We start from the raw sequence: 27,312 nt of genomic DNA on the forward strand, positions 1-27,312 counted from the left end.
CTGCCTGTAAGTTGGTCACACCAGCCACGTAAGCTGCTGATAGATATGCCAGGTGACTTTCTACCTAAGCCATTAGAAGGGCAGTTTCTTCCATAAACTGACAACGTCTCATGCCTCCCTGGTAATTTACATAAGCTACTATAGTTGCATTGTCAGAAAGAACTCGCATGACCTTGCCCTCAAGGAGAATTTGGAAGGGCCACAATGCCATGTGAATTGTTCTGATCTCCAGTCAGTTGATCGACCAAAGTGCTTCCAGTGACCACCACCCCGGGCCACCAATGGGCACCCCATTCCTGGAGACTGGTATCTATTGTCACAATCGTCCACTCCAGGGTTTCCACGAGAAGAGTGAGGTACCAGTCTTCCTAATCACTGCAGACACGATCGCATCCAGCATAGGTGGCCTTAAAGTGTCTCTGTCCCGTTCCGGAATATGATAAAAGTCGAACCATGGACTACGTTACCTTAAAAAGGCGTATCTAGCAAATTCCATTCGTCTGAATAACATCCCTAATATCCTGATGCATGAGAAAAGACCTGGAAGGCTTTCTAATCCACTTCAACAGAGAATCCATTTTATGGGTTTTCACCACCTTAGAATGGCCCCTCATCAAGGAACTCCTCTTTCCAGTCAAACTTTACCCATTTTGGAGCACTAGGCCAGCTCTGAGAACCCCCTCACACAAGAGCCTTTTTAAGGCAAGGTGACCTCCAGCCTTTTTAAGACAAAAAGCTTTATATACTGCCATGATGAAGTCTGGGGGGAAAAAAGTCCCTGGAGGCATCCCCTTCTCTTGAATCACCCCCTGGAGCTGGAAGCAAAGAAACTGCTTGCAGCCATGATGCATGGACCAGGGCTGAAACCAAAATGGCAGTAGATCCCACTAAAATCAAAGCTGCTGCCATGTCCGGAGCATGAGTCTCCCGTGCAGCCTCTTTATTTTTGCAGCTTTTCTGTGCCCTGCATTCATGAACAAACCATCACCAAGTCCACTGCCTTGAGCGCCCCACACAATTTGCAAGGCACTCTTGAGGTCTCAATCCCCCACCAGCCGCAGGCTTTGCAATAGCGGAGCCTCTCAGAACTCATACTGTCCCACTCAAAGGAAGTGTGGCAACCCACCCCCACTGCACTCTCCTGGAGCACACACCAGATTGGTTTTTTTTTAAATTTTGCTGCCAGGTTCCTCATAGAGAAAGGGAGCTGAGGCATTCTTCATGTACTCCACCTGAACTTCAGGATGGAAAACAAGCAGGAGGGTGTTAGGGGAGGAGGGACCTGGCCATCTGGATGTAGCATCTCTGGGGCTCGGATCCAAACAGCAAGAAGCACCAGAATCAGAGAGAGAAACCCCAAAGGTTGTTTTCTTTCTTTTTAAGAAAAGAAAGAATGGAAATAATACGGTAACAGACTAACCCAGACTGCTCAGCCTTCCCACATCCACCATCTGTTGGAGACTGAGAAATACTTACTTCTCTGGGGACTGTACAGGACAGTCATAGGATCACTCAGAAATCAGTTCTGGCTTCAGTTCTGGCATGCGTGCATAACCCATCAGTCTGCACCAGACTGTACAACTATTGGTCTATGTGCTAGTTACATTGTACTCGAGCTACACAACTCTTTATACAGTGGCCTTCCAAAAACTAATTTTAGAAGACTTCAAGTCAAACAGAATACTACTGCCTGTTTCATTTCAGGTCCTTAAAAGCACGACAATATTACATCTGTCCTTGAAGCTCTACATTGGCTGAGAACTGAATGTAACCTCATTTTTGTGGTTTTTAAAGTTTTAAATAAATTAGCATCACATTACTTCAGCTTCTGCATAAACGTATGGTAGGGCCTTGTGCGCCTCTGAGCCTTCTCTTTGGAGGTTAAAGTTAAATTGGTAGAAACTGAAAAGAGGACGTATACAAAAAAATTCCCTATCTGCTTCAAACACTATTCCTCACGATCTCACTAAAATAACAATACAGCCACTTTCAAAAAGTTATACAAGGCATGTCTATTTGAGGACACTTAAAATTACCAAACATATTATAAACACCAGGTGAAGTGTTTCTAAATAGAACTGGTTTTGCATGATGTGCTCTGGAACAAATGACTTGAATAGATGTTAGATATTGCCAGGTACGTTTTCGTGTTTCAAGACTGGTTATTAACCTAAGCCACTCTGAGGCATATTTAACACTTAGCCTTCCAAAGTTCCATAGAAACCTATGGAACTTTGGAAGGCTAAGTGCTTTGAAAATATGCCTCTCTGTATCCTCTGGGGAGATGCTGCCTATAAATATGAAAAATCAAATAAAACCCAGTAAAAGGCTGGCACTCCTGCTCCTTAAGGGAGTCATCCTGAGACCAGCTGTAATCATTTTATAGTCCCCTTGGTATCAAATTAATCCCAAGAGCAAATCATAAAGTAAGTCTTATTCTTGGGACAGAGAACCTACTGCCTATTAAAAGCATGTGACCACCATAAAGTCATCTGGCACAGCTCATATTCTTCTGTTGATTTGCAGTCCCACTCTCTCCTCTCCCATACATAACAACTCATGAGGGCACCCAAACACCTGCGATTCCTAAGCAGCAAGCTGGAGGTCATGATGTGGCCAGTCAGGAATAAAAGGACCATTTTACTCACTTCTACCTCTAATCTAGGTAGCGGCACCAACTTCTGGTAACAGAGTTGAGTTACAGTATACAAAGAGGCTCATTTTCAAAGCACTTAGACTTAGAAGGTTCCACAGGCTACTATGTAACTTTGAAGTCTAAGTGCTTTGAAAATACATCTTAACGAGTCATCTGAAAAACATGCCAAAGCGATGCAGAACATACCCTTGCCAATAAAGGCTGAGAGAATAATGTATCATTCTGAGTTAGCAAAAGGATGGCCTATCAAACTGACCCTGTACCATCACATGACACAGTAAGGGCAAGGCACACTGACCACTGAATAACTGCAGTTCTTACCTCTAAGCTGGCTTGGAAGGCACTGCTCATGATCTGGTCGTGAGGCCCTGAGCGGTAGAGCAGAGCCAGGTGAATGTAGAAGAAACCCAGATATATAAGCACTGGGGTTACCAGGAGAGCCAGCCCACGGGCAAGGACATGACACAATACTGCCGTCTGTTGGAATATGAAAGTTGCATCTGCTCAAGGCATAGAACTCTAAACTGGACAGATCGACTTTTGAGTAAGAAAGTCCTAACGCAGGAGTTATGTGCTTTCTAGAGCAGCTCATACACAGCAGGAAATGCAGTGCCCAGGTGAGTATAAGAGGTTCCATGCTCAGTCAGACAATAGTCCACTGAGCCAAGCATTGTCCCAGACAAGGGCCAATTTGTCTCACTTGGATGCACCTGTCAGATCCCAAATAGGAAAGCCCATTTCACATTGCTCACTCTCAGAAGTGGAAGATGGAAATACTCAACCATTATTTAGCCAGATATTCTTTAATTGATCTATTCTCTACAGACTTATTCAAACCTTTGTTAAACTGAAGGGCCCTGACCACATCCTCTGAGAGCAAATTCCATTGTTTAATTATGAACAGAGCGGAAAAATACTTTCTAGAATGTGCATTAAATGAACTGTTAATTTCACAGATTGTGCCCTTTCAGTCCCTATTTACCAGCTCCATTCCTAATCTCTTCTCTAGGCTGAAGAACCCTAACCTGTCTAGTCTCTCTTCTTAGGGTAATCATTCCTGTTACCATTTTTAACCAGATTTCCCTCTGATAAATCAAGCCACTGCATTGTTGCTGGGTAACCCAGGGTCAAACCAGAAAACAACGATAGATAGATAGATAGATAGATAGATAGATAGATAGATAGATAGATAGATAGATAGATAGATAGATAGATAGATAGATAGATAGATAGATAGATAGATAGATAGATAGATAGATAGATAGATAGATAGATAGATAGATAGATAGATAGATAGATAGATAGATAGATAGATAGATAGATAGATAGATAGATAGATAGATAGATAGATAGATAGATAGATAGATAGATAGATAGATAGATAGATAGATAGATAGATAGATAGATAGATAGATAGATATCTCTGTTGACTATTTTATAATGGTATTAAGAAGATACTTGTTACACTACCTATCACCTTGAGTAAAGAAATGTTAAACTAGTTTAAGCTATGCTGGCCTTAACCCCATCTCACCAGGGATGGCATCCACTCATTGCAGGAGTTATGGTTACATGTTATGTTAGGAAATGTGACTGACGTTCCATCAAAAGGAATCATAACTAAAACAACATCTGGGTACTACCGGCCATATTTGATAGAATTTAATTTTATTTATTTTATAAAATCTTTTATTTTACCTCATGCTATCTGCTCATCCAGGCATTTTGCTATGTTTGTGTTGATTTTATGACTGTACCTTAAACTAAGACATTCCTGGTAAATTAAACTAAGACACCTACATTGGATAAAGCCTTGTTTCCAATAAGATGCCAGGTATGGACGCCTGCAATAGCCAAGAGCAGTAAGTAGGTGAACAGCCCCATGTATTTCACACTGAAAAGGACAGGAAAAATATCAAAATCAGTTAGGCCAATATTCAAAGCAAATTTAACAGCTTGCAAAAGTATAAGCTGCTTATCCACATATTTTTAAAAACGATAAAGAAAATACCAGGCCATTTATATCACTAAACGATCCAACATTATCCATATTTTAAAAAAAGGGCAGAGACGGTGGGTGAAATTTTATCTAGAAAGCAGCAATATTTAGCTGTTACCTGGATAAAATATGTATTTAAGGCTGCTGAAAGGTAGCTCCAGCCAGCACAGTGATCCGATTATTCATATATGTGAATACGCTACCTATACGGACACCAGTACTGAATACACGGAGCAAGCCAACATTTGTCGGCCACCATGCTGACTCAATATTGGCCCTAGTATGCTGGGAGCCATTACTAGGACTTCCCCAGAACTCAGCAATGGCTACTTCATTTCAAAGTTTCTTGTAGTAATCCAGTGACAGACACGAGTTGCCATTTGAACAACATATAATGAAATAAGAGAGAATCATGAATTATAAAAACTTACCCAACTGCACAGGCAGAAGCGAGTCCTGTTAGCATGAGCCAAAACCAGTAAGCAACTGAGAAAGAGCTGCGTGAACTGAACAAACAAGAAGCCTGTTACTTTTCAGAGTGTCCCCTGCACACCCTCAATCATAGCCCAGCACAAAACACCAGAAAGTAGACTCTTTGAATTTTAAAATTTGTTAACGCTAGTCAAGCCAGTTAACGATTTTCACAAAAACAACTAAAAACTAAAGCGAGTGAAAACAACAGGTTGAGACTCTGATTAACGAGAAGAAAATCTGTCAAAGGTCATTTTTACCAACTGTCACATTTACAGTGCAACGCCTTGCAGTGCCTCACTCAAAGTGTGCCGAACAGACGTCAGATAGCTGTCTTCTGATTTGCTGCCAGAGAAATTTCTCCCTCATTAATATATACGGAGACCATTTCCTTCATGGTCCCGCTATCCAGCTGCCGCTCCATTACCCCCTTGGTCCCTCTATTCAGCTGCTGCTCCATTACCCCTTATGTGATGATTTTGTACAGACTTTTGGGGGTTTGTTTTTACATGATCAAATTACCCTCTTGTTCTAAACTGCAAATGTTGAAGTAAATAATGTACAATCTAACCCTCTAGCGAGGTGGTAAGTGCTTAATTTGAGGAGACATGCAGGACTATGGCTTTACCTGGTCTTCTGAGTATTATGGAACTTCAGATAGGACAAGACTGCCAGCAAAGAGAAAAAGATCAAGATGGATTCCAGAAGCATCAGCCTGGACTGTGTGATCAAGGAATTCTCTGTGCCAAAAAGAATAAAGCAGGATGGTCACCTAATGACAGCCTAACCCTACAGGAGAATCACATTACCCAAAGCTCCACCATTTTAGTGTACATTCATTTTCCTAATGCACAGTAAGCCAGGACTCACCAAACAAGATGAGGACAGCAGCTCCCAGCGCTGCACTGTGCGAGAAGCGCAGCTCCAACACAATCTGATACACAAGAGGGACACAGAGACCACCTGCAACTGCAGGCAACAGTCGCAAGAAGCACACAGGCACATTGCTACTGTATTCTGCAATATAAGGAAAGCTGAGTAAATGCCATCTCTTTCATTTTTGTGAGGCCAGTAAATACCTTCTGCTTAGACATTTCAAAGTTATATGCTTTCCCTAAATACTTTTACAGCTAGACATCTCAGACTGAGCACCAGATAAGGGAAGCCTGTGGCACTCAGCAGAGTTGCTGACACACACAACATCTGGGGCTCTGCAGCCTCACTACCAAAAGGTATCACCTCTCTCAGCTGTAGGACAGCAGACTGCTTTAATTTTATGATGGGAAGCAAGTGGCCTGGGTAGGCAAGAGGAAAGGAAGGAAAGTGCTAACATTCTCAGAATGTTTTAAAAATGCAGGGATTTACTGTTTTGTACCGAAGGGCTAGTGTAACTGGAAAATAAAGACATTGCTTTTCCATAAATTTTTTCTTCTACATTCAAACCTTTCCCAATGCTCTAGAAATTAAATAGTTATTATAAACTTTCTTCAAAGCACTTTACAGACATGGAACGCTACTACAAGAACCTGTTACAACTGGCAATCATTCTAGCTGTCTCAGAAAAATACAAGCTTGGGTTGACCAAGCAGGGTTTTGAACATGTGAGGCACACTGAACTTGCAGATGCAAGTGAAGACATTATTTGAAATAAAAGTAAACAGCTCTCACCTGCTCCAATTCTGTTCCACAAAAAGTTCCCATCAAATCCTCCCAGGTATCCTGAAGGTAAGAGGGAAGTCAATACACAATCATCCGATCAGAAGTGAGTGACAGCAATCTCTACTACTGCAAATGGGCATATGTTTACACAGAGCATGCTAGAAGAAGATCTTCATCCCATGTGGAAGACCTGCTTAGTGGTTAGAGCCAGGGGAGTCAAATTCTGCTCCTTGAAACCCTAGAGAAGCCATTTCACCCTCCAATACTCCAGATACAAACAGATTGTAAGCACTTTGAGGTATATGAATGTAACTTGTCTTCAGCTATCAATGAAGAGGTGCGATATAAATAAAATGAATAAATGGTAACCCCTGTGTACCTTTTGTGCTATTAGCCTGTTCCTCATTTTCAGTTTGAAAGTCTCTTATTCGAGTACAACAGAGACTCTCATTGGGCCTCCCTTTAGCACCACAAAGCATATAGACACACCTGGGTACGTAACTCCTCTCCTGCTCACAGAGCTGTGTGTCTTCTTTATATCTGGAATCAAACAGGTGATCTGGTGTGAAAAAAACAGAGGCAGCAGAGGAATACCAGAACACTAGGGAACACCAGTATGGTGTGAAGAAAGTTTACTGGACAACCTGATACAGCCATGTTTCGGAAATGCCTGATTCAGAGGTATAGTATCCACGTTCAAAGAAGAATCCATTCTCTTCTTTAAATGTAAACACTATAGCACTGATGCAGGCATTTGCCAAAACGTGACCCCATCAGGTTTTCCGATAAAGCAAATTTACTTACCTGTAGCAGGTATTCTCTGAGGACAGCAGGCCTTATATTCTCACAAGTAGGTAATGCAGCGCCGCATTGCCTGGTTCAGGCTTTATGATAAGCCATAAGAACTTTTGTGGAACATGAGACACGCTCCACTGCGCATGAGCGGGTGCCTTCCTGCCCACTGCTCATGCGCAGTTACCGCAATTAAATACTACAGCAAGAAAAAGTAAAATAGGAGACAACTCCTAGGAGAGGTGGGAGGGTTTGTGAGAATATAAGCCCTGCCATCCTCAGAGAATACCTGCTACAGGTAAGTAACTTCGCCTTCTGAAAGGACAAGCAGGGCATTAATTTTCATAAGTGGGGCATCCCTAGTATCCAGATTCACAGAAAACAACAAACTTTGGCGAGGCCATAACTCAAATTAACTCTGAAATTATATACAACTGAGTGAGCATGCAGCCCGGAACAGAATAAAACAGGCGTGTGTGTGTGTGTGGGGGGGGGGGGGGGGGGAGTTGGATTCTAGACCCCCAATAGATTTCAGCAACACTGGCTGCCCGAACAGACTAATGGGTATCCTGCTCAAGGCAGTAATGAGATGTGACTGTGTGGACTGAAGACCACGTCGCAACTTTACAAATTTCTTCAATGGCGAAGTGGGCTACCTGCACAGCCATGGCTCTGTCATTATCAGCCTTGACATTACCCTCTAATGTCAGCCCAGCCCAAGTGAAAGAAATGCAATCTGCCAGCCAATTAGAGACTGAGCATTTCCCCAACGGCAACCCTCATTCTGTTGGGATCACAAGAAACAAAAAGTTGGATGGACTGTCTGTGGGTCCTTGTACACTCCATGTAGTAGGCCAATGCTAGTTTGCAGTCCAAAGTGGGCATGAGGTCAGGGGGAAGAATGTTGGCAAGACAATCAACTGGTTCAGATGGAACTTCAACACAACCTTTGGCAGGAACTTAGGATGCATGTGGAGGACTACTCTGTTGTGATCAAACTTAGTATAAGGTGCACCCACTACTAAGCCTGAAGCTCACTGACCCTATGAGCTGAAGTAACAGCCACCAAGAAAATGACCTTCTAGGTCAAGTACTTCAGATAGAAGGAATTTAGTGGCGCGAAAGGAGCTCTCATCAGATGGGTGAGAATAACATTAAGGTCCCATGACACAGGGAGAGGTTTGACAGGGGGCTTTGACAAAAGCAAACCTCTCATGGAGCGAACTAGAAGCTGTCCAGAGATGGGTTTAGCCTCTACACGCTGATAAGCACTAATTGCACTGAGGTGAACACTTACGGAGCTGGTCTGGAGACCAGATTCGGGAAGGTGCAGAAGGTATTCAAGCAGGGACTGTGTAGGACAGCAAGCAGGATCTAGGGCCTTGCCCTCACACCAGTCAGCAAACCTTCTCCATTTGAAAGAATAACACCTCTTAGTGGAATCTTTCCTGCAAGCAGCAAGACTCAGGAGACACCCTCTGACAAACCGAGAAGCAAATTCTAGGCTCTCAACATCCAGGCCATGAGGGCCAAAGACTGAAGGCTGGGATGTAGATGAGACCCCTCGTTTTGCGTGATGAGGGTCGGAAAACACTCACTCAATCTCCACGGTTCTTCAAAGGATAACGCCGGAAGTAGAGAGAACCAGATCTGTCGAGGCCAGTAAGGCACGATTAATATCATGGTCCCGTGGTGTTGCTTGAGTTTCAGCAGAGTCTTCCCCACGAAGAATGGGAGGATATGCATACAGAAGACCAGACCCCCAATGCAGAAGGAAGGCATCTGATGCTAGTCTGTCATAGGCCTGAAGCAAAACTAAGGGACTTTGTGATCCAGTTGAGTGGAAGAGATCTACTGAAGGGGTGCCCCACTCTCGGAAGATCTTGTGGGCAATGCCCATATTGAGAGACCACTCATGCATTTGCATAACCCTGCTCAGTCTGTCGGCCAGGCTGTTGTTTTTAGCCCACCAGATAAGTGTCTCGAAGGAACATGCTGTATTGGTGAGCCCAGCGCCACATCCGGACAGCCTCCTGACACAGAGGGCGTAATCCGGTGCCCCCTGCTTGTTGGTGTAATACATTGCAACCTGGTTGTCTGTTTGAATGAGCACGATTTGATTGGACAGACGAGTTCTGAAAGTCTTTAGAGCATTCCAGATCGCCCAGAGCTCCAGAAGATTGATCTGAAGACTTGTTTCCTGGAGTGACATGCTCCCCAAGTGTGAAGCCCATCTACATGAGCGCCCCAACCGAGGAGAGATGCATCCGTCGTCAGCACTTTTTGTAGAATTTGGAATGGAAGTTCCAGGGTCAAACTGGATCAAATAGTCCACCAGAGCGGAGAGTGAACAAGGTCTGGAAACACTCAGATGACATCTTCCAGTTCTCCTGTAGCCTGGTACCACTAGTAGGCTAAGGCTCATTGGGCTGATCTCATGTTAAGGCGTGGCATGGGCATCACATAAACTGTGGAAGCCATGTGGCCTAACAACCTCAACATCTGCCGAGCTGTGACCTGCTGAGAGGCTCCAACCTGAGAGGACAATGCGACTTAAGTGTCAAACCTCGGCCCTGTGAGGAAAGATCAAACTTTCTGCGTATCGAGCAGGACTCCAATGAATTCCAATTGTTGAGCGGGATGAAGATGGGACGGGGTAGTTTATAATGAACCCTAGTAGTTCTACCACCCGAATAGCTCTCCGCATGGACTCCAAGCACCACCCTCAGACGTGCTCTTCACTAGCCAATCATCAAGGTAAGGGAAAGCATTGCTTCCAGTCTGCATAGTGACATTGCGACTAACGCCAGACAATTGACAAAGGCCCTGGGAGCTGATGCGAGGCCAAAAGGCAACATGCAGTACTGGTAATCATGTATTCCCAGCCAAAATCGGAGATACTTCCGGTGGGCTGGAAGTATCAGGATGTGAGTATATGCACCCTTTAAGTCCAGAGAGCATAACCACCCAGGAAACCATCCTAATGTTTCTTTGACAAGGAATTTGTTCAGGGTCCTTAGGTATAGTATGGGACGTATCCCCCTGTCTTTTGCATGAGGAAGTACCTGGAATAGAATCCTTGCCCTTCTTTCCCCGGTGGAATGGGTTCGACCGCATGGGCCTGTAGAAGAGCAGAGAGTTCCTTTGCAAGTACCTGCTTGTGCTGACAGCTGAAGTAATGAACTCTCAGTGGGCAATTTGGAAGTTTTCTAAGACAAGTTAGTGCATATCTGAAACAGACTATTTGGAGAACCCACCGGTTGGATGTGATAAGGGGCCACTTTTCGTAGAAAAACTTTAACCTCCTCCCCAACTGGCACGTTGTCCAGTACGGACACTTTGATAGCGGCTATGCTCTGCTGGAGCCAGTCAAAAGCTCGCCCCTTGCTTAGGCTAGGGAGCAGCAGGGGCCTTAGGACATTGAATCCTCACTTCATCTCGGGGTCGGGTTCGATGCCGGACGGTCCCGGGGGCCATGTCCAGCAGTCGGCGTTGAGCCAGGAGGAGACCTACTCGACGCACTACTGCTCCCAGTGTCTCTGGGTCTCAAGCCCCACAATACACTACTGCTCCCAGTGTCTCTGGGTATCAAGGCAGCCACAGGGACCAATGCTCCAGATTCTGTCTGACACCGACGACCGCAATGCCGATGCCGTTGAGGACCCAGCTCCAAAAATCTTCTATATTTGAGCCTCTCTGTACAGTTGAATCCTTTTCTTCATACAAAGACAATTAGCAGGGCTATGGTCAGGCCCTAGACACTGAAGACACCAAGAATGGGTGTCCGTGCCAGAGACTGTCCAATCGCACCGGGTACAGCGTTAAAGCCACTGGGAACTTTAGAAGACATGGACGAATAAACTTCCAATGCTAAATGAAAGACGCGATGGTGCCTGAAAAAAAGGGGCAAGGCATAAGGAAAAAAAAAAGACAGGAAAGATGTGACTGGAGACCAGGCCTAAATGTGGTATGGGAAGAGAAGAGAAAAATGCTGAAAAATCGCCAAAAGGCACCAAAAATAAAGCTCTTCAGACTGGGCGTGAAGTCAGAAACAGTCTTACAGCGGCAAAAAAAGAATCATGGTAGCCGTGCAAAGGTGGTGGAAGGGAAGGCACCCGCGCATGTGCGGTGGAGCATGTCTTGCGCTCCACAAAAGCTCTTATGGTTTGTCATAAAGCCTGGACTAGGCAAGACGGCGTTGCGATACCCACTTGTGAGAATTAATGCCTTGCTTGTCCTTTGAGAAACTTTCTTCACACTATACTAGTGTTCTCTTGTATTTTGGTATTCCACTGCTGTCTCTATTTTCCTCACCAAATCACCTTTTTTGATCATCCCTTATGTATTCTGTCTGCTTTGTTTTGTGTGGTTTATATCTGGGGACATTTTCTTTCCTGATCTTGAACTCCTACCTCCTAGAGCCAGCAGCATGTGACCAAGTGGGGGCCCACTATCATCCAAAAAAAAGATTTGTTTCATGTACAGAGAGATGAACTGCCCATAGTAAACTTCATCGAACCTGAAACAGTAGAGACAAAGCAAAGTAACCTAAATGAGATATTGGTCCATACCAGTGTCCACAAGTAACTCTTCAATCAACAATCACATTTAAACTTTAAAACAAGAGCATATGATGTTTTTAACTTACATACACAAACTAGTTTAGTTTAAATTGTTTGCCTCCAGAAAAACTGGAAGGTTTAGAGTTGCAAGAAGCTACATACAAGTGTGTGATACATCAGACCTTATACCAGGGAAGGGTAAGTGCACAAACCAAATTCCATGGATATGCAGCAATATCTATTCTAGATTATCGCGTACACTGTTCTGGTTCCCACAGCTCCTGAACACACAGCATAAGAACATAAGGAAAGCCATGCTGAGTAAGACAAAGGTCTATCAAGTCCAATCCTGTCTGTGACAGTGGTCAATCCAGGTCACAAATAGCCAGCAGATCCCAGACTGTTTTGGAGAAGGCCCTGTTAAAAGTTTTCTGTGGCAACTTCCATTAAGGAAAATGCTATAGGTCTTCTATCATTGGTACCTTATACCGGTCCATTTACATCATATGTTCCTGGTTGTCCCTCTCATTGCTGCAGGGGGTTTGTGGCGGTGGGTACCATAGGCCACATTTGGTGGTCCTGCCCACAGGCTACAGCATATTGGCAGGCGGTGCACACTCATCTACAGCACTGGATTGGTCGCTCGGTGCAGTGGAGTCCAGTAGGGTTTTTGTTGGAAAAGAAATCACTAGGACTCACTCATTTGCAATCTTTGTTGGTTTTGCTAGGTGGCCCATGCTGCTCGACTTACTTTGGCTCACCACTCGAAGGACAAAGCGGTGCCCCTGGTCTCTCACTGGATTACTAAAGTTGTGGTATATTTGTGACATGAAAGGGAAAGGGACTTGATATACTGCCTTTCTGTGGTCTTTGCAACTACATTCAAAGCGGTTTACATAGTATATACAGGTACTTATTTGTGCCTGGGGCAATGGAGGGTTAAGTGACTTGCCCAGGGTCACAAAGAGCTGCAGTGGGAATCAAACCCAGTTCTTCACAGAGAGGTTAATAGCTAAGGAACTTATGATCCCAAATTTACAGATTTATATTCCTGCTAAAATTCTGTATCAAAAGCATTTATTTGGTACACTCTATTTACCATACCAATTATTATGCGAGATCTTAACTGCACTACAAATTTAAAAGAGTAGCTGCCCCCAGGACTACCAAGGAAATCATTTTGAGAGCAGAGCTACTGGGGATCACTCCTGCCCCAACTACACCCCTAGACGACCAGGGATTGTAAGATAGGACTCCAGTTCGAGAGGAAGGGGAATGGGAGGCAAGGAGACAAATGGACAAAGCACCAATATTTGGCTTCTATTGAAAACACGCATATAGATAGCTGGGTGGCTGGTGGACTTGAGGATTGCCTGGTGACTTGCCTGCCTGGTGCGAAGGTGGCGGAATTCACGCGTCACCTAGATAGGATTTTAGATAGTGCTGGGAAGGAGTCGGCTGTCTTGGTACATGTAGGTATCAATGGCATAAGAAAATGTGGGAGAGAGGTTCTGGAAGCCAAATTTAGGCTCTTAGGTAGAAAGCTCAAATCCAGATCCTCTAGGGTAGCATTTTCTGAAATGCTGCCCATTCCACGTGCAGGGCCTAAATAGTAGTAGTAGTAGGGCCCAAGAGACAGGCAGAGCTCCGGAGTCTCAATGCGTGGATGAGATGATGGTGCAGGGAGGAGGGTTTTAGATTTGTTAGGAACTGGGCAACATTCTGGGGAAGGGGGAGCCTATTCCGAAAGGATGGGCTCCACCTTAACCAGGGTGGGACCAGGCTGCTGGCATCGGCATTTAAAAAGGAGAGATAGAGCAGCTTTTAAACTAGAAACAGGGGGAAGGCCGACAGTCGCTCAAAAGCGCATGGTTCGGGATAAGGTATCTTTCAAAGATATCACCAAAACAGGGAAGATAGGGTATCCTGATAGAGAGGTTGCAAAAGAGACCATAGTAGATCAGGTGTCCTTAAATAAAAATAAAAATCAGACAAAAGATTGCAAATGAATACTGTCAAGTACTAAGCATGATGTAAATAGAAACAACAAACATAGTTTGAAATGTCTACATGCGAATGCCAGGAACCTAAGAAATAAGATGGGAGAGTTAGAATATATTGCACTACATTAAAAATCCTATATAATAATTCTCGCCTCCAACAGGATGTGCTTGGGACCGTGCCTGCCGGAAGTGGTCTGCTAGGCAGGCACACACTGACCTCAGTGACAGACAATTTGGCAAAGCAAAACAATCTGAGTGCTGGCCATTAGGACACAGGGTTGATAGGAGAGTTTTAAAAGACTGAAGGAACCGAAAAAGTGAAATGGGGGGAGTTCTGAACGACTGAAAGACATGCAAATTTGGGACAGGAAAACAATCTCAATGCTGGCCATTAGCACACAGGGTACATAGGACAGTTTTAAAAGACTGAAGGAACCAAAAGTGTTCGGGGGGGGGGGGGGGGGGGGGCAAGTTCTGAATGAAAGAAAGAAATGAAAATTTACGAGAGGAACACAATCTGAATGCCGGGCATTTGTACACAGGGTAGATAGGACACTTTTTTTTTTTAAATGAAGGACGTGAAAGTATTACATCTTGGGGGATGGGGTGAGGAGGAAAGCGGTGGGGTATCCAGATACTGGGCGTTAGGGCCACTGGGGCACATAGACTTTTGAAAGCCTTAAGGAACCCAAAGTGTGGGAAGGAGGAGGAAAAGGAGGGGAGGGAACGGGGTGAGGGGCATTAGAAACAGGGGAGGGGGCCCTGTCACACACTCTCATTCTCACACACACACTGTCACACAGACAGTCTCACTCTGTCACACACCCGCACATTCACTCTGGCTCTCTCTCTCAAACATGCACACTCCCAGGAAAACCTTGCTAGTGCCCGTTTCATTCGTTCCAGAAACGGGCCTTTTTTACTAGTTAGATATAATAGGCATCTCTGAGACCTGGTAGAAGGAGGATAACCAGTGGGACACTATCATACCGGGGTACAAATTATATCGTAGTGATAGGGTGGATCGAATTGGTGGAGGGGTAGCATTGTATGTTAACGAGAGCCTTGAATCAAATAGATTGAAAATTCTGCAGGAAACAAAACACTTCTTGGAATCACTGTGGATTGAAATTCCATGTGTAAAGGGGAAAAGGATAGTGATAGGAGTGTACTACTGTCCGCCTGGCCAGGATGAACAGACAGATGCAGAAATGTTAAAGGAAATTAGGGATGCAAACAAACTGGGCAACACAATAATAATGGGTGATTTCAATTACCCCGATATTGACTGGGTAAATGTAACATCGGGGCACGCTAGGGAGGTAAAATTCCTTGATGAAATCAAGGACTGCTTTATGGAGCAGCTGGTACAGGAGCCGACAAGAAAAAGAAAAATTCTAGACTTAGTACTTAGTGGAGCGCATGATCTGGTGCAAAAGGTAATGGTGCTGGGGCCGCTTGATATCAGTGATCATAATATGATAGGATTTGATATTAGCTTTGAAGTAAGTATACATAGGAAATCAAATAAGTTAGCGTTTAATTTTAAAAAAGCAGACTATGAAAAAATGAGAACAGTGAAAAAAAAAAAAACTTATAGGAACGGCTGCGAGGGTCAAAAATTTACATCAGGCGTGGATGCTGTTCAAAAACACTATCCTGGAAGCCCAGGCCAAATATATTCCGCATATTAAAAAAGGAGGACAGAAGACCAAACAACAGCCGGAGTGGTTAAAAAGTGAGGTGAAGTTATTAGAGCTAAAAGAAAATCCTTCAGAAAATGGAAGAAGAAACTGACTGAAAATAATAAGAAACAGCATAAGCAATGTCAAGTCAAATGCAAAGCGCTGATAAGGAAGGCTAAGAGGGACTTCGAAAAAAAGATTGCATTGGAGGCAAAAACACATAATATTAGGCATATTTTCAAAGCACTTAGCCTCCCAAAGTTCCATAGAACTTTGGAAGGCTAAGTGCTTTGAAAATATGCCTAATAGTAAACATTTTTTTTAGGTATATTAAAAGCAGGAAGCTGGCAAAAGAATCGGTTGGACCGCTAGATGACCGAGAAGTAAAAGGGGCGATCAGGGACGACAAAACCGTAGCAGAGAGATTAAATGAATTATTTGCTTCGGTCTTCACCGAGGAACATTTGGGTGGAATACCGGTGCCGGACATGGTATTCAAAGCTGACGAGTTGGAGAAACTTAATGAATTCTCTGTAAACCTGGAGGATGTGATGGGGCAGTTCTACAAACTGAAGAGTAGCAAATCTCCTGGACAGGATGGAATTCATCCCAGAGTACTGACTAAACTGAAAAATTAGCTTGTGGAGCTATTGTTAGTAATATGTAATTTATCCTTAAAATCGAGCGTGGTACCGGAAGATTGGAGGGTGGCCAATGTAACGCCGATTTTTAAAAAAGGTTCCAGAACAGATCCGTGAAATTATAGACTGGCGAGTGTGATGTCGGTGCCAGGCAAAATGGTAGAGACTATTATTAAGAACAAAATTACAGAGTATATTCAAAAGCATGGATTAATGGGACAAAGTCAACATGGATTTAGTGAAGGGAAATCTTGCCTCACCAATCTACTACATTTCTTTGAAGGGGTGAACAAACATGTGGATAAAGGGGAGCCGGTTGATATTGTGTATCTGGATTTTCAGAATGCGTTTGACAAAGTACCTCATGAAAGACTCCAGAGGAAATTGGAGAGTCATGGGATAGGAGGTAGTGTTCTATTGTGGATTAAAAACTGGTTAAAAGATAGAAAACAGAGAGTAGGATTAAATGGTCAGTATTCTCAATGGAGAAGGGTAGTTAGTGGGGTTCCCCAGGGGTCTGTCCTGGGACCTCTGCTTTTTAACATATTTATAAATGACCTAGAGATGGGAGTAACTAGTGAGGTAATTAAATTTGCTGATGACACAAAGTTATTCAAAGTCTTTAAATTGTGGGAGGGTTGTGAAAAATTACAAGAGGACCTTAAGAGACTGGGCATCTAAATGGCAGATGACGTTTAATGTGAGGAAGTGCAAAGTGATCCATGTGGGAAAGAGGAACCCGAATTACAGCTACGTCATGCAAGGTTCCACTTTAGGAGTCACAGACCAAGAAAGGGATCTAGGTGTCGTCGTTGATGATACGCTGAAACCTTCTGCTCAGTGTGCTGCTGCGGCTAAGAAAGCAAATAGAATGTTTGGTAATAATAGGAAAGGAATGGAAAACAAAAATGAGGATGCTATAATGCCTTTGTATCACTCCATGTTGCGACCGCACTTCGAATATTGTGTTCAATTCTGGTCGCCGCATCTCAAAAAAGATATAGTGGAATTAGAAAAGGTGTAGAGAAGGGCGATGAAAATGATAAAGGGGATGTGATGACTTCCCTATGAGGAAAGGCTAAAGCGGCTAGGGCTCTTCCACTTGGAGAAAAGGCAGCTGAGGGGAGATATGATAGAGGTCTACAAAATAATGAGTGGAGTTGAATGGGTTGATGTGAAGCGTCTCTTTATGCTTTCCAAAAATACTAGGACTAGGAGGCATGCGATGAAGCTACAATGTAGAAACTTTTTCTTCACTCAACTTGTAATTAAACTCTGGAATTCGTTGCCAGAGAATGTGGTAAAGGCGGTTAGCTTAGCAGAGGAAAAGTCCAGAGCATAGGGAGGCAAGATGGCGATCTGAGAGGAAGCTGTGTCTGAGCTCCTGAAATCCGGCATTGTTACCTGAAAGAGCAGCACTTTCCCCCACAAGGATTCATGGGGAAAAGGAAGGGGAAGACAGGAACTCAGTCCTCCTCTGAGCCTGGAAGCCCAGCTCTCCGGCAGCAAACGCTGGAAAAGTACAGCGTTCAGACAATTAAACCGCTGGTGCCCGCGTCAATGGGGTCCGTAGCTGGTCTATCGGACCGCAGCACAGAGGCAGCGTCACTTAGTCTGCCTCCAACCACAGCTCCACCGCGACCTGGAAGTGCTCGGATCCTATCGGAGGGGGAGCTACAGCATTCATCTGAAGAGTTGTCTGCACAAGCAGCCGGAGGAGGCCCCGTGGATGCGTCGACCCCAGAGAAATTAGCAGTTACAGGCCCAGGGGCAGTAAGCCCCGCACTTACTCCTGTCCTGGTGGTGCCTTCCATGGAGAACGGTGTTAAAATAAAACCAGCTGTGATAACGCTAGAGTCGGTGTGGGATACTATACAGGAGATGAACACCAGCCTTACTAAGGTAATAATTTTCATAAAAGACGAAATTACAGGTCTAAAACAAACTCAAGAACAGTTATGTGGGAAATTACAGGTCTAAAACAAACTCAAGAACAGTTATGTGGGAAATTACAAGAAAATGAAGGAAAAACTGAAGTACTGGGAGGAGAGATTAAGAAATTACAAGACCCGACAGGAACTTTGGTGAAGGACAGAGATACTCTAGCTAGGAAGCTGGAGTATCTGGATAATCAGGGGAGGAGAAATAACCTACGATTAACTTTCCAAAATCTCCGTTGATCACTGCAAAGGACATGCTAAAAAAATATTTTGGAGAAATATTAGGAATTCCAGTGGAGAGCTTTCCGCCCATCACTGGAGCCCGTTATATATCTGGAATTAGATCTCAACCATTGTTATCTCAATCGCAACCTGCACTGAACTTAACCGAGCTCCTTGAAAGTTCATTAGAAGTAATAACTCAGCGCACGACTCTCCTGGTGACATTCGCACTTGAGTTTGATAGAAATAATATCTTTAAACTGTATTTTAGACATATGAATGCACAATATTTTGGAGCCAAGATTCAGATATTTCCTGATCTCAACAAAGAGACACAAAAGCATAGACGAGAGTTCATGGTGTTAAAACCGCGAATTCTCGCCTTATCCGGGACATTTCTCTTAAAATACCCATGTAGATGTTTACTGTCTATTGAAGGAGTTAATTACATGTTCCTTGACCCCAAGAAAATGCAAACATATATAGAAGCGAAAGAGCAAAGTAAGATTGATGTTCAGACCTGAAGCCCCACATATAAAATATGCTGTTAATATTGGCTAGCAAGTACTTAGGGTTTTCTTCCTCTTAGTTAAGAGTAGAATATACTCATTTATATTTTTCCCTCTTTTTTTTTTTTTTGTTATACCTAGTTTCTTGCCTCATAGTGTGGTGTTGATTGTGGTCAAAGTAAAAATTATATTCAATCTGTATAAAGATAGTAATATGTTTAGATGAGTTATTTTCTGAATCTATTACATTTTTGAAATGGATGTAAAATTGTAAAATCATAAAATATTAAAAAAATAAAAAATAAAAAAAATAAAGGAAAAGTCCATAGACCATTATTAAATGGACTTGGGGAAAATCCACTATTTCTGGGATAAGCAGTATAAAATGTTTTGTACTTTTTTGGGATCTTTGCCAGGTATTTGTGACCTGGATTGGCCACTGTTGGAAACAGGATGCTGGGCTTGATGGACCTTTGGTCTTTCCCAGTATGGCAATACTTATGTACTAACCATGCAATGCACGAACCAATCCTTTCTACTTCCAAATGGTGCAAAACATCTAATCTAAATGGTCCTTTTATCCTAACTCAGACAATGCAGAATCTTTACAATTCCTCTCCCAAATCTAAACATTCATCTATGGACAAGTCTCCACTAATTGTAATTGGATTATCACTGTTGATTTATGATTTGCTGGATGGCACGGGATTTAAACACAACACACAGTGGCACACCGAGTAAGGCACGCACCTTAGTGGGAAGCCTGGTGGGGAGCAGCAGCAACCACCACCAAGAGCCACAACGCTTCCTGAAACTCCCATACAGCCCAACACAGAGTGCAGTGAGGATGGACTCTTACTACTACCTCTCTACTTCAGACTGAAGTGTGCCCTGGAACCACATGACTTACAGTAACAATATCTAACAGAATTCAAGATCAGTCATTTACAAACTCCCGACGACTCACCCCACGAGCTAATCTCCAAAGAGAGAACATTTTATCCACTGTTACGGTATCTATTTTGCTCTGATCTGTATTTTTTACCCTCTGCACTATATATTACTGCAGTGCAGTACTGATATCTAACCATGTAATTAACTTTGCTCTCAATACTGTATCCCTACTTTCTGTACTATAGGCCATGGCAGGGCAGCAGTGATATTTAACCAGGGTTTCCAGATCCTGTCACTCACAACCTCTTGGACGATTCACTCCTATAGAGCAAGACTTTTATCCTCTGTCATCCCAGTTATCTAATTTTAATATCTAGTTATCCTCAGTCATCACAAATACAATATAAAATTACCAGCCCCAGGATTAACAAATATGGATACTTCAAAACCTTCCTAGTCACCCTACTCCTACTTTCCTCCATCACACCAAACCTCCACAGTATCCCAGTCATTTCCCAGTCACACCACAACACCTATAACCCAAACTCACAGAAACAAGAAGGCAAACATAACAGAAAGACCAAACCAAACATATCTAGCAACAAAAACCTCATCAAAATCCGCCCCAACGAGACAACCCTCAACTACAACTCAATACCGTTTGCATACATAAATGCCAGATCAGTGGTGAACCAAAATAAAATCAGGAATTGGATAGAGGATGAAAACCTAAGTACCCTATTCATTACTAAAACCTAGATCTGATTCAAAGACGACCCCATCTTAAATGAAATATGCCCCCCCTGGATACAATTTTCTACACACTACAAGAGGCACAAAAAGAGGAGGCGGAATAGAAGTGATCTTCAAATCCTTCCTCAAAACAAAGCTGATCTCCAATTATAGCTCCCCACAAACTGGAAATTCTATCATGTTCTATACAAGCCAACACTCTTCAAGACCAACTGTGCTGCATCCTCTTCTACAGACCACCAGGAAAATGGTCAGAAACCCAGCTGGAATTCACCTACTTTATCTCTAACACATGTATATCACACTCTAACATACTGCTACTCTATGATCTAAATTTACACCTAGAATACACAAATGATACAAGCACCAGAGACTGTCACATCTTCCTCCAACAATGGAACTTCCAGTACTCACCTCCTCAGCATACCCACAACAAAGGCCACATAATCGATCTAATAGCCTACAAACTCACAGAAACATACCTCATGCCACACAACAGCATAAAATCGGAAGAAACACTGATCCGACCACTACAAACTACTTGCAATCCTCAAATAGAAAGAATCTACCCCCAAATCAAAACCACTCCTAAGACCTACAAATCCTGAGAAAAAATCGACAATGAAACCTTCTGGGACAACATCTATTTAGTCTCTTGATCACCTCCCCACAATAACACACAATTCCTAACATCCTGGGAAGACAGATGCCTGACCGTCCCCGACAATACAGCACCACAGAAAACAAAGAGAACAGATCCAAAATGAACTTTTGGTACAACAACAAACTAAAGGAACTCAAACAAGAATGCAGAAAACTAGAAAGACATTGGCAAAAACACAAAATAGAAGAAAATTAAACAAAATGGAAATCAGAAAATACAAATCAAAATTGAGGTCAAATCAAATAAAACTATAACAATACAATAAAACTATACAGCTTCATCAACACTCTACTATCCACAACTCATCATACAGGTGAAACAGAAAATCCACCAAGTGCCCAAGAGCTAGCTCACTACTTCAAAGACAAAATAACATCACTAAGGTCCAGCTTCCAAAAAGATGACCCAAACCTTGAACTGCTTTTGCACAAACTCACAAGTAAAGTTGAACCATTCAACACAGACAGATCTTGGTCATCATTCTCTCACCCAAACACGACTCTAGTCCAACAAATACTACTCAAAACTACCAAATCCCATTGGTCACTGGACACATGTCCAAACCACTTACAAAAAGATCCTCTTGTCCAATTCATAGAAAGCATTACAACCTACCTAACAGTCCTACTAACCACTGGAGTCTTCCCTAAGGAAAAAAAGTAACATACTCCTAACACCCATACCCCAAAATTCCAAAGCTAGCAAAAGCAACGTAAAAAAATACTGACCAGTAGCCTCAATCCCTCTCATAGACAAAGCTCCTGGAGTGTATAGTCAACAAACAACTCACTGACTACATAAACAACTTCTCCATACTCCATGACTCCCAATCAGGCTTCAGTTCACGTCACAGCACAGAAACAACGCTAAATTCAAAAGAGAAATCAGTCAGGGCAAGAACATTCTACTTCTACAATTTGACATGTCTTCAGCCTTCGATATGGTAGACCATGAGGCATATTTTCAAAGCACGTAGCCTTCTAAGTGCTTTGAAAATATGCCTCCATGACATCCTACTACGAATTCTTGACAAACTCGGAATAAGCGGAGCAGCCCTCAAATGGTTTGAGCAATTTCTTACCACGAGGTCATATCAAGTCAAAATAGAATCAACTATCCTCCCCCTGGAAAGCTCAAACAGGAGTTCTACAAGGATCAACCATCTCTCTGATCCTATTCAACATCATGATGGTCTTGCTAGCCTAACACCCGCCACACAACGTCTCAACCCATCTATGCCAACGATGTGACCATCTACATCCCCTTCGAAAATGACATCACCGACATCTCAGAGAAAATAAAAAAAAGAGGTCTAACCACATTAGAAAACTAGGCCACTTCATTCAAGCTCAAATTCAACAAAGACAAGACCCAGTTCCTGGCAATAACAGCACCCCACACACAAGCTTCCATACCCAACATAACCATAGATGGAACCACATACCCCCTTACAAACAACCTAAAACTCCTGGGTGTAATCATAGATCAAAAACTGACATTCGAACCCCAAGTCACAAAGGTAGTAATTACCTCATTCCACGCTATGTGGAAATTAGAAACAACTTCCCCTCACAAGTATTCCAACCCATAGTACAATCCACAGTTATTACACACCTTGACTACTGCAACACAATTTACGCAGGATGCAAAGCGCATATCAACAAGAGACTGCAAACAGCTCAAAACGATTCCTTTATGTGGTCCTACCACATGAACCTTATCCTACCACAACACCATCTTGTATTTGTTTACTCCGGAGTCTGCAAACAGCTCTCTGGCACTATGTAAGCCACATTGAGCCTACAAATAGGTGGGAAAACGTGGGATACAAATGTAACAAATAAAAAAAATAAAAAACACAGCCAGACTCATCCTCAGAAAGCCTCCATATGAAAAGGCTTCCTCTCTATTACAAGCTCTCCACTGGCTCTCAACCAAAGCATGTATAACCTTCAAACGCTGTACCATGATTTGGCTTATAATACACTGTGAAGCGAAAGGGAAATGGAGTGGAGGAGTAGCCTTGTGGTTAGTGTAGTGGACTTTGATCCTGGGGAACTGAGTTTGATTCCCACTGCAGCTTCTTGTGACTCTGGGCAAGTCACTTAACCCTCCATTGCCCCTGGTACAAAATAAGTACCTGAATATATGTAAACCGCTTCGAATATAGTTGCAAAAACCTCAGAAAGGCGGTATATCAAGTCCCATGCACCTGCATACCTATCAGACACAATCATCTTACCCCTTAAGAACACATTGAAAGAAGCAAGGAATTACCTGACCCTCCTCCATTACCCCAGAGCTCATCTACAACACTGTACACTCAGCGAGCTGCCCTTAACAAAGCACCAAACAATGGAACACCCTCCCCAAACCACTAAAGTTCATAACGCCCTATACCAACTTTCAAAGACATCTCAAGACCTACCTGTTCAAAAAGCTCCTACCCGCATAAAAGTAACACATTTGCAAGGTAGCACACCTCCTCCCCCACTAGCTTTTCTTCTAGCCCTTAACAAAGCAGCTCTCTCACATCCCTACTCTCTACCTCGACCTTTCCTATTAAAATGAAATTCGCCTCCTCTTCTACTAGCTTTGTAAGCCACATTGAACCAAACCTGTTTGGAGGATGTGTGATATAAATGCTGCTATAAAACAAATAAATGCATGTATGTTGTAGGACAATCTCATATACAGATTACGGGCAGGGTTTGTGATATTTGTAATTGATCTACCGTTGGAAATAAATCTCACCCATGCAAACAATTAACCTTTTGAGGGGGAAAGAAAATTAAACGTCCCTGACAAGTGACACTACAGTACACACAACATAACCAGGCACATCAACTAGCCATATGAAGATAAAAAGAGAAGACACCAGGAAGAAACAGATGTTAAGTAAAACAAAGTAGATTAAATTAAGAAAATATCTTACACCACAGCACGTGGGTGGGTAAGACCCCACAGTCGACTCACCAACCCCACAACTGCCAACGCCACCAAAATCAAATTAACTTCTGCAGTAACCACAACCGGATGTTTCAGATATCCCAGCATGTTCCTGAAAGCCTACCAATAAAGACATACAGTACGCAGTTAGTCCCGAATCATGAGTGCAGAGAGACCTAGGACACCTCCTCTCCCTCAATCCAGCATCGCTCCTTAATTCTCAAATCGCCGTCTTGTTGATCCTACCTTCAAAAGTGTCTTTCATATCGCCGACATCAACACCAAAATAAACAAGCAGCCTGCTCACTGCTCTACAGTGCAGCAACATGAAACTTCCGGTCTTCGCCCCGCCAGCAACAGGAAGTTGACTTGAACGACAAAGAAGGTAGAACCAAGGAGGAGGTTTAATAAACAGGAATGGAAATGAGCCCATCTAGTCCACTGTAAGCGAGGAAGCCAATTAGGCTAGTCCAAGTTTCCCCTTCCCAGCGCAGCCGTCATCCCCGTTCTTGGGGCATGTTCTCCGTAAAAGTTTTTATTGTGCCATGTTGGATAGTTTACTGGTTTTTTTTCTTGTTCTGTATGAAGCTTATTTTGCTTTTAATAAAGATGATTAAAAACATAACAAATAAGTTTTGGATGTTACTCAACTCTATTATTCTGTATTTCCAGTTTTGGTACAAACGGGATATTCTCACTGAAATTTGACCATCTGTATTGTATACAGTGTATTTTAGTTTTTAGTGTAGAAAAATTAGTACAAAATATAGTTTAAAATTGCTGTTTCTACAGCTATAGTGATTTTTAAAGCTGTTTTAGTGGTATTCACCTTGTTATTTCATTATTTTTATATCTACGTAGGGGAAGTTTTCAAATAAATTAAAAAGCTGTCCAATAATAAGTAACAAAATAATAATACATTTTTGTTCTCCACCTTTTAAGGCATTGCCTATCCAACTGAACAACTTTAGACTTGTTACAGATTGACCAACAATAAAAAAAAAAAAAAAACCATAAATGTGGATGCAGCAGCTCATAGGTTTGCTTGCTTTGTTTGAGTGAACGGGGATGACGGTTGCGCTGGGAAAGGGAAACTTAGACTATCCTAATTGACTTCCTTGCTTACAGTGGACTAGATATGCTCACTTCCACTCCTGTTTATTAAACCTCCTTGGTAGAACTGGAGGCGGGGAGAGAAAGAGGGAAAAATGCCGGGATGGGGGTAGTTTTCAAGGATGACGAGGGTGGGGGAGGGAGAGATATGGGTGAAAGAGAAGGGGCTTGAGCAAGGAAGTTAGATTGAGAAGACGGCATGATGTCAAAAACTGAAGCCAAGTAGGTTGATCTCCCTTTTCCTCTCCTCCGCGCAGCCGTAATCCCCGTTCAAAACAAAGCAAGCAAACCTCAACTGCTCCGTCCACATTGTCGTTCTTTATGGTTGGTAGCATTTTTATTTGATTTCACAACCGGCTTCCTTTATGAATCAGTTCTGTCCAGAGTCAATCTAAATGTACCAACACTGTCCAGTTCAGCACCCTAACGTTCATACAAAGTTAAGTATGTTCAGAGGACAATAAAGTTGTTAGCTCAGAGTGCTTGCTATGTAACTATTTCATCACTATTTCATTATTACTACCAAGTACTACATATTAAGAGCACGTGCTTTAAACTTTGTTTTAATTCATTGATCCAGTCCTTACATAGTGTCGCTTTTTTTTTTTTTTACCGAAAGGTGAATCCTAAGGTTGGTTGATCAATTATGTATAAACTATGTTTGTTTTGTTATATTTGTACCCCACGCTTTCCCATTCATGGCAGGCTCAATGCGGCTTACATGGGGCAATGAAGGGTTAAGTGTAAACTCTCTTGAGCAGGGACTGTCCTTCCCCCATGTTTAAACTTGTACAGCGCTGCATAACCCTGGCAGCGCTATAGAAATGCTAAGTAGTAGTAGTAAGTGACTTGCCCAGAGTCACAAGGAGCTACCTGTGCCTGAAGTGGGAATTGAACTCAGTTCCCCAGGACCAAAGTCCACCACCCTACCCACTAGGCATGTTATTTCTGAGTAATTGTTTTGGACTGCTTTGGGTCCTGCTGATCTGTACATACGCTGAATTTTGGAAGATGGGAATAAGAAAATAAAAATTAAGTTTTGGATGGATGCCTGTTCTGGTGTGTGCACGTGATAGTTATTCAAACATTGTCTATACTTATGGTTATGATTTCTGCACATGCAGCTTCACTAAATCACACACTTTTAAATGGCACATGGTGTGTGTATATGTGCTAATCTCAAATTTGTTAAATGTTTCAGACATAGCCCTCTACTTGCTCCCATGATATAACAATTTTCTTATTTTGTCTCAATGTATTTTCAAACGTAAGACACATTGAACCCAAGTTTGCTTGTGATATTGTGGAATGTAAATGTAATTTTTTTTTTAATCCTTTAACCTCCACCTTTTAAAGGACCACCTATCCAGGTCAATGGTGATAGCACAACAAAGGCAAGCTTGGTCCAGTGAACACCAACTCAAAATAACCTGTTCCTTAGCTGGACTCTAGTATTATCATATTGAAAATGTGACTAATACCATGGCTGTATGGTTATGTAAATTAAATGATTAACTGGCTTTCTTGAAAGGATTATATAACCTTTGGATGCATGACTAGGAACAAGACACATATTTATTCAATATCACAATTCTTCGTGTACAGCCACAAAACCACCTGGGTAGTGTTCACAAGGAGCTCTTTTTATTATCAACCAGATAGAAGAGATAAAGGTTTTCAGATTTGACACAGTATAAGTCATCACAAGAACAAAATATAAGAAAACCAGTGGACCACATTGGGGGCTTATATTTAAACAAAAGCGATTTGTGCATGAAAAAATATAAAATATTTATTTTG

The 27,312-nt window shown here is 42.6% G+C and overlaps 1 protein-coding gene and 1 long non-coding RNA gene across 4 annotated transcripts in view; both read right to left on the bottom strand.

Annotated features, from left to right (window-relative positions):
- POMT1 (protein O-mannosyltransferase 1) overlaps positions 1–24,738 on the bottom strand; it is a 54,737-nt gene extending 29,999 nt beyond the window's left edge. Inside the window, exons 1-10 of one of the 3 annotated variants that reach the window (XM_030207794.1) lie at positions 24,646–24,738; positions 24,386–24,519; positions 11,990–12,096; positions 7,275–7,325; positions 6,795–6,845; positions 5,997–6,143; positions 5,755–5,866; positions 5,087–5,161; positions 4,457–4,550; positions 2,978–3,133 (exon numbers count right to left, since the gene is read on the bottom strand). In XM_030207794.1, the coding sequence (XP_030063654.1) occupies positions 2,978–3,133; positions 4,457–4,550; positions 5,087–5,161; positions 5,755–5,866; positions 5,997–6,143; positions 6,795–6,845; positions 7,275–7,325; positions 11,990–12,096; positions 24,386–24,507 (915 nt within the window). In that variant the 5' untranslated portion in view covers positions 24,508–24,519; positions 24,646–24,738. The remainder of the gene's footprint in view (positions 1–2,977; positions 3,134–4,456; positions 4,551–5,086; positions 5,162–5,754; positions 5,867–5,996; positions 6,144–6,794; positions 6,846–7,274; positions 7,326–11,989; positions 12,097–24,385; positions 24,520–24,645) is intronic. The other 2 variants (XM_030207796.1, XM_030207795.1) reach the window with 2 other exon arrangements.
- On the bottom strand, positions 538–2,791 carry LOC115473123. Its single transcript, XR_003942610.1, has 3 exons — positions 2,710–2,791; positions 1,473–1,478; positions 538–548 (listed from the first exon to the last, which is right to left on the bottom strand). It is a non-coding gene; the product is annotated as an uncharacterized LOC115473123 (long non-coding RNA).
- Positions 24,739–27,312: the final 2,574 nt, after the last annotated feature.

This window comes from Microcaecilia unicolor, chromosome 6, assembly GCF_901765095.1.
Source record: "Microcaecilia unicolor chromosome 6, aMicUni1.1, whole genome shotgun sequence".
NCBI lineage: Eukaryota > Metazoa > Chordata > Amphibia > Gymnophiona > Siphonopidae > Microcaecilia > Microcaecilia unicolor.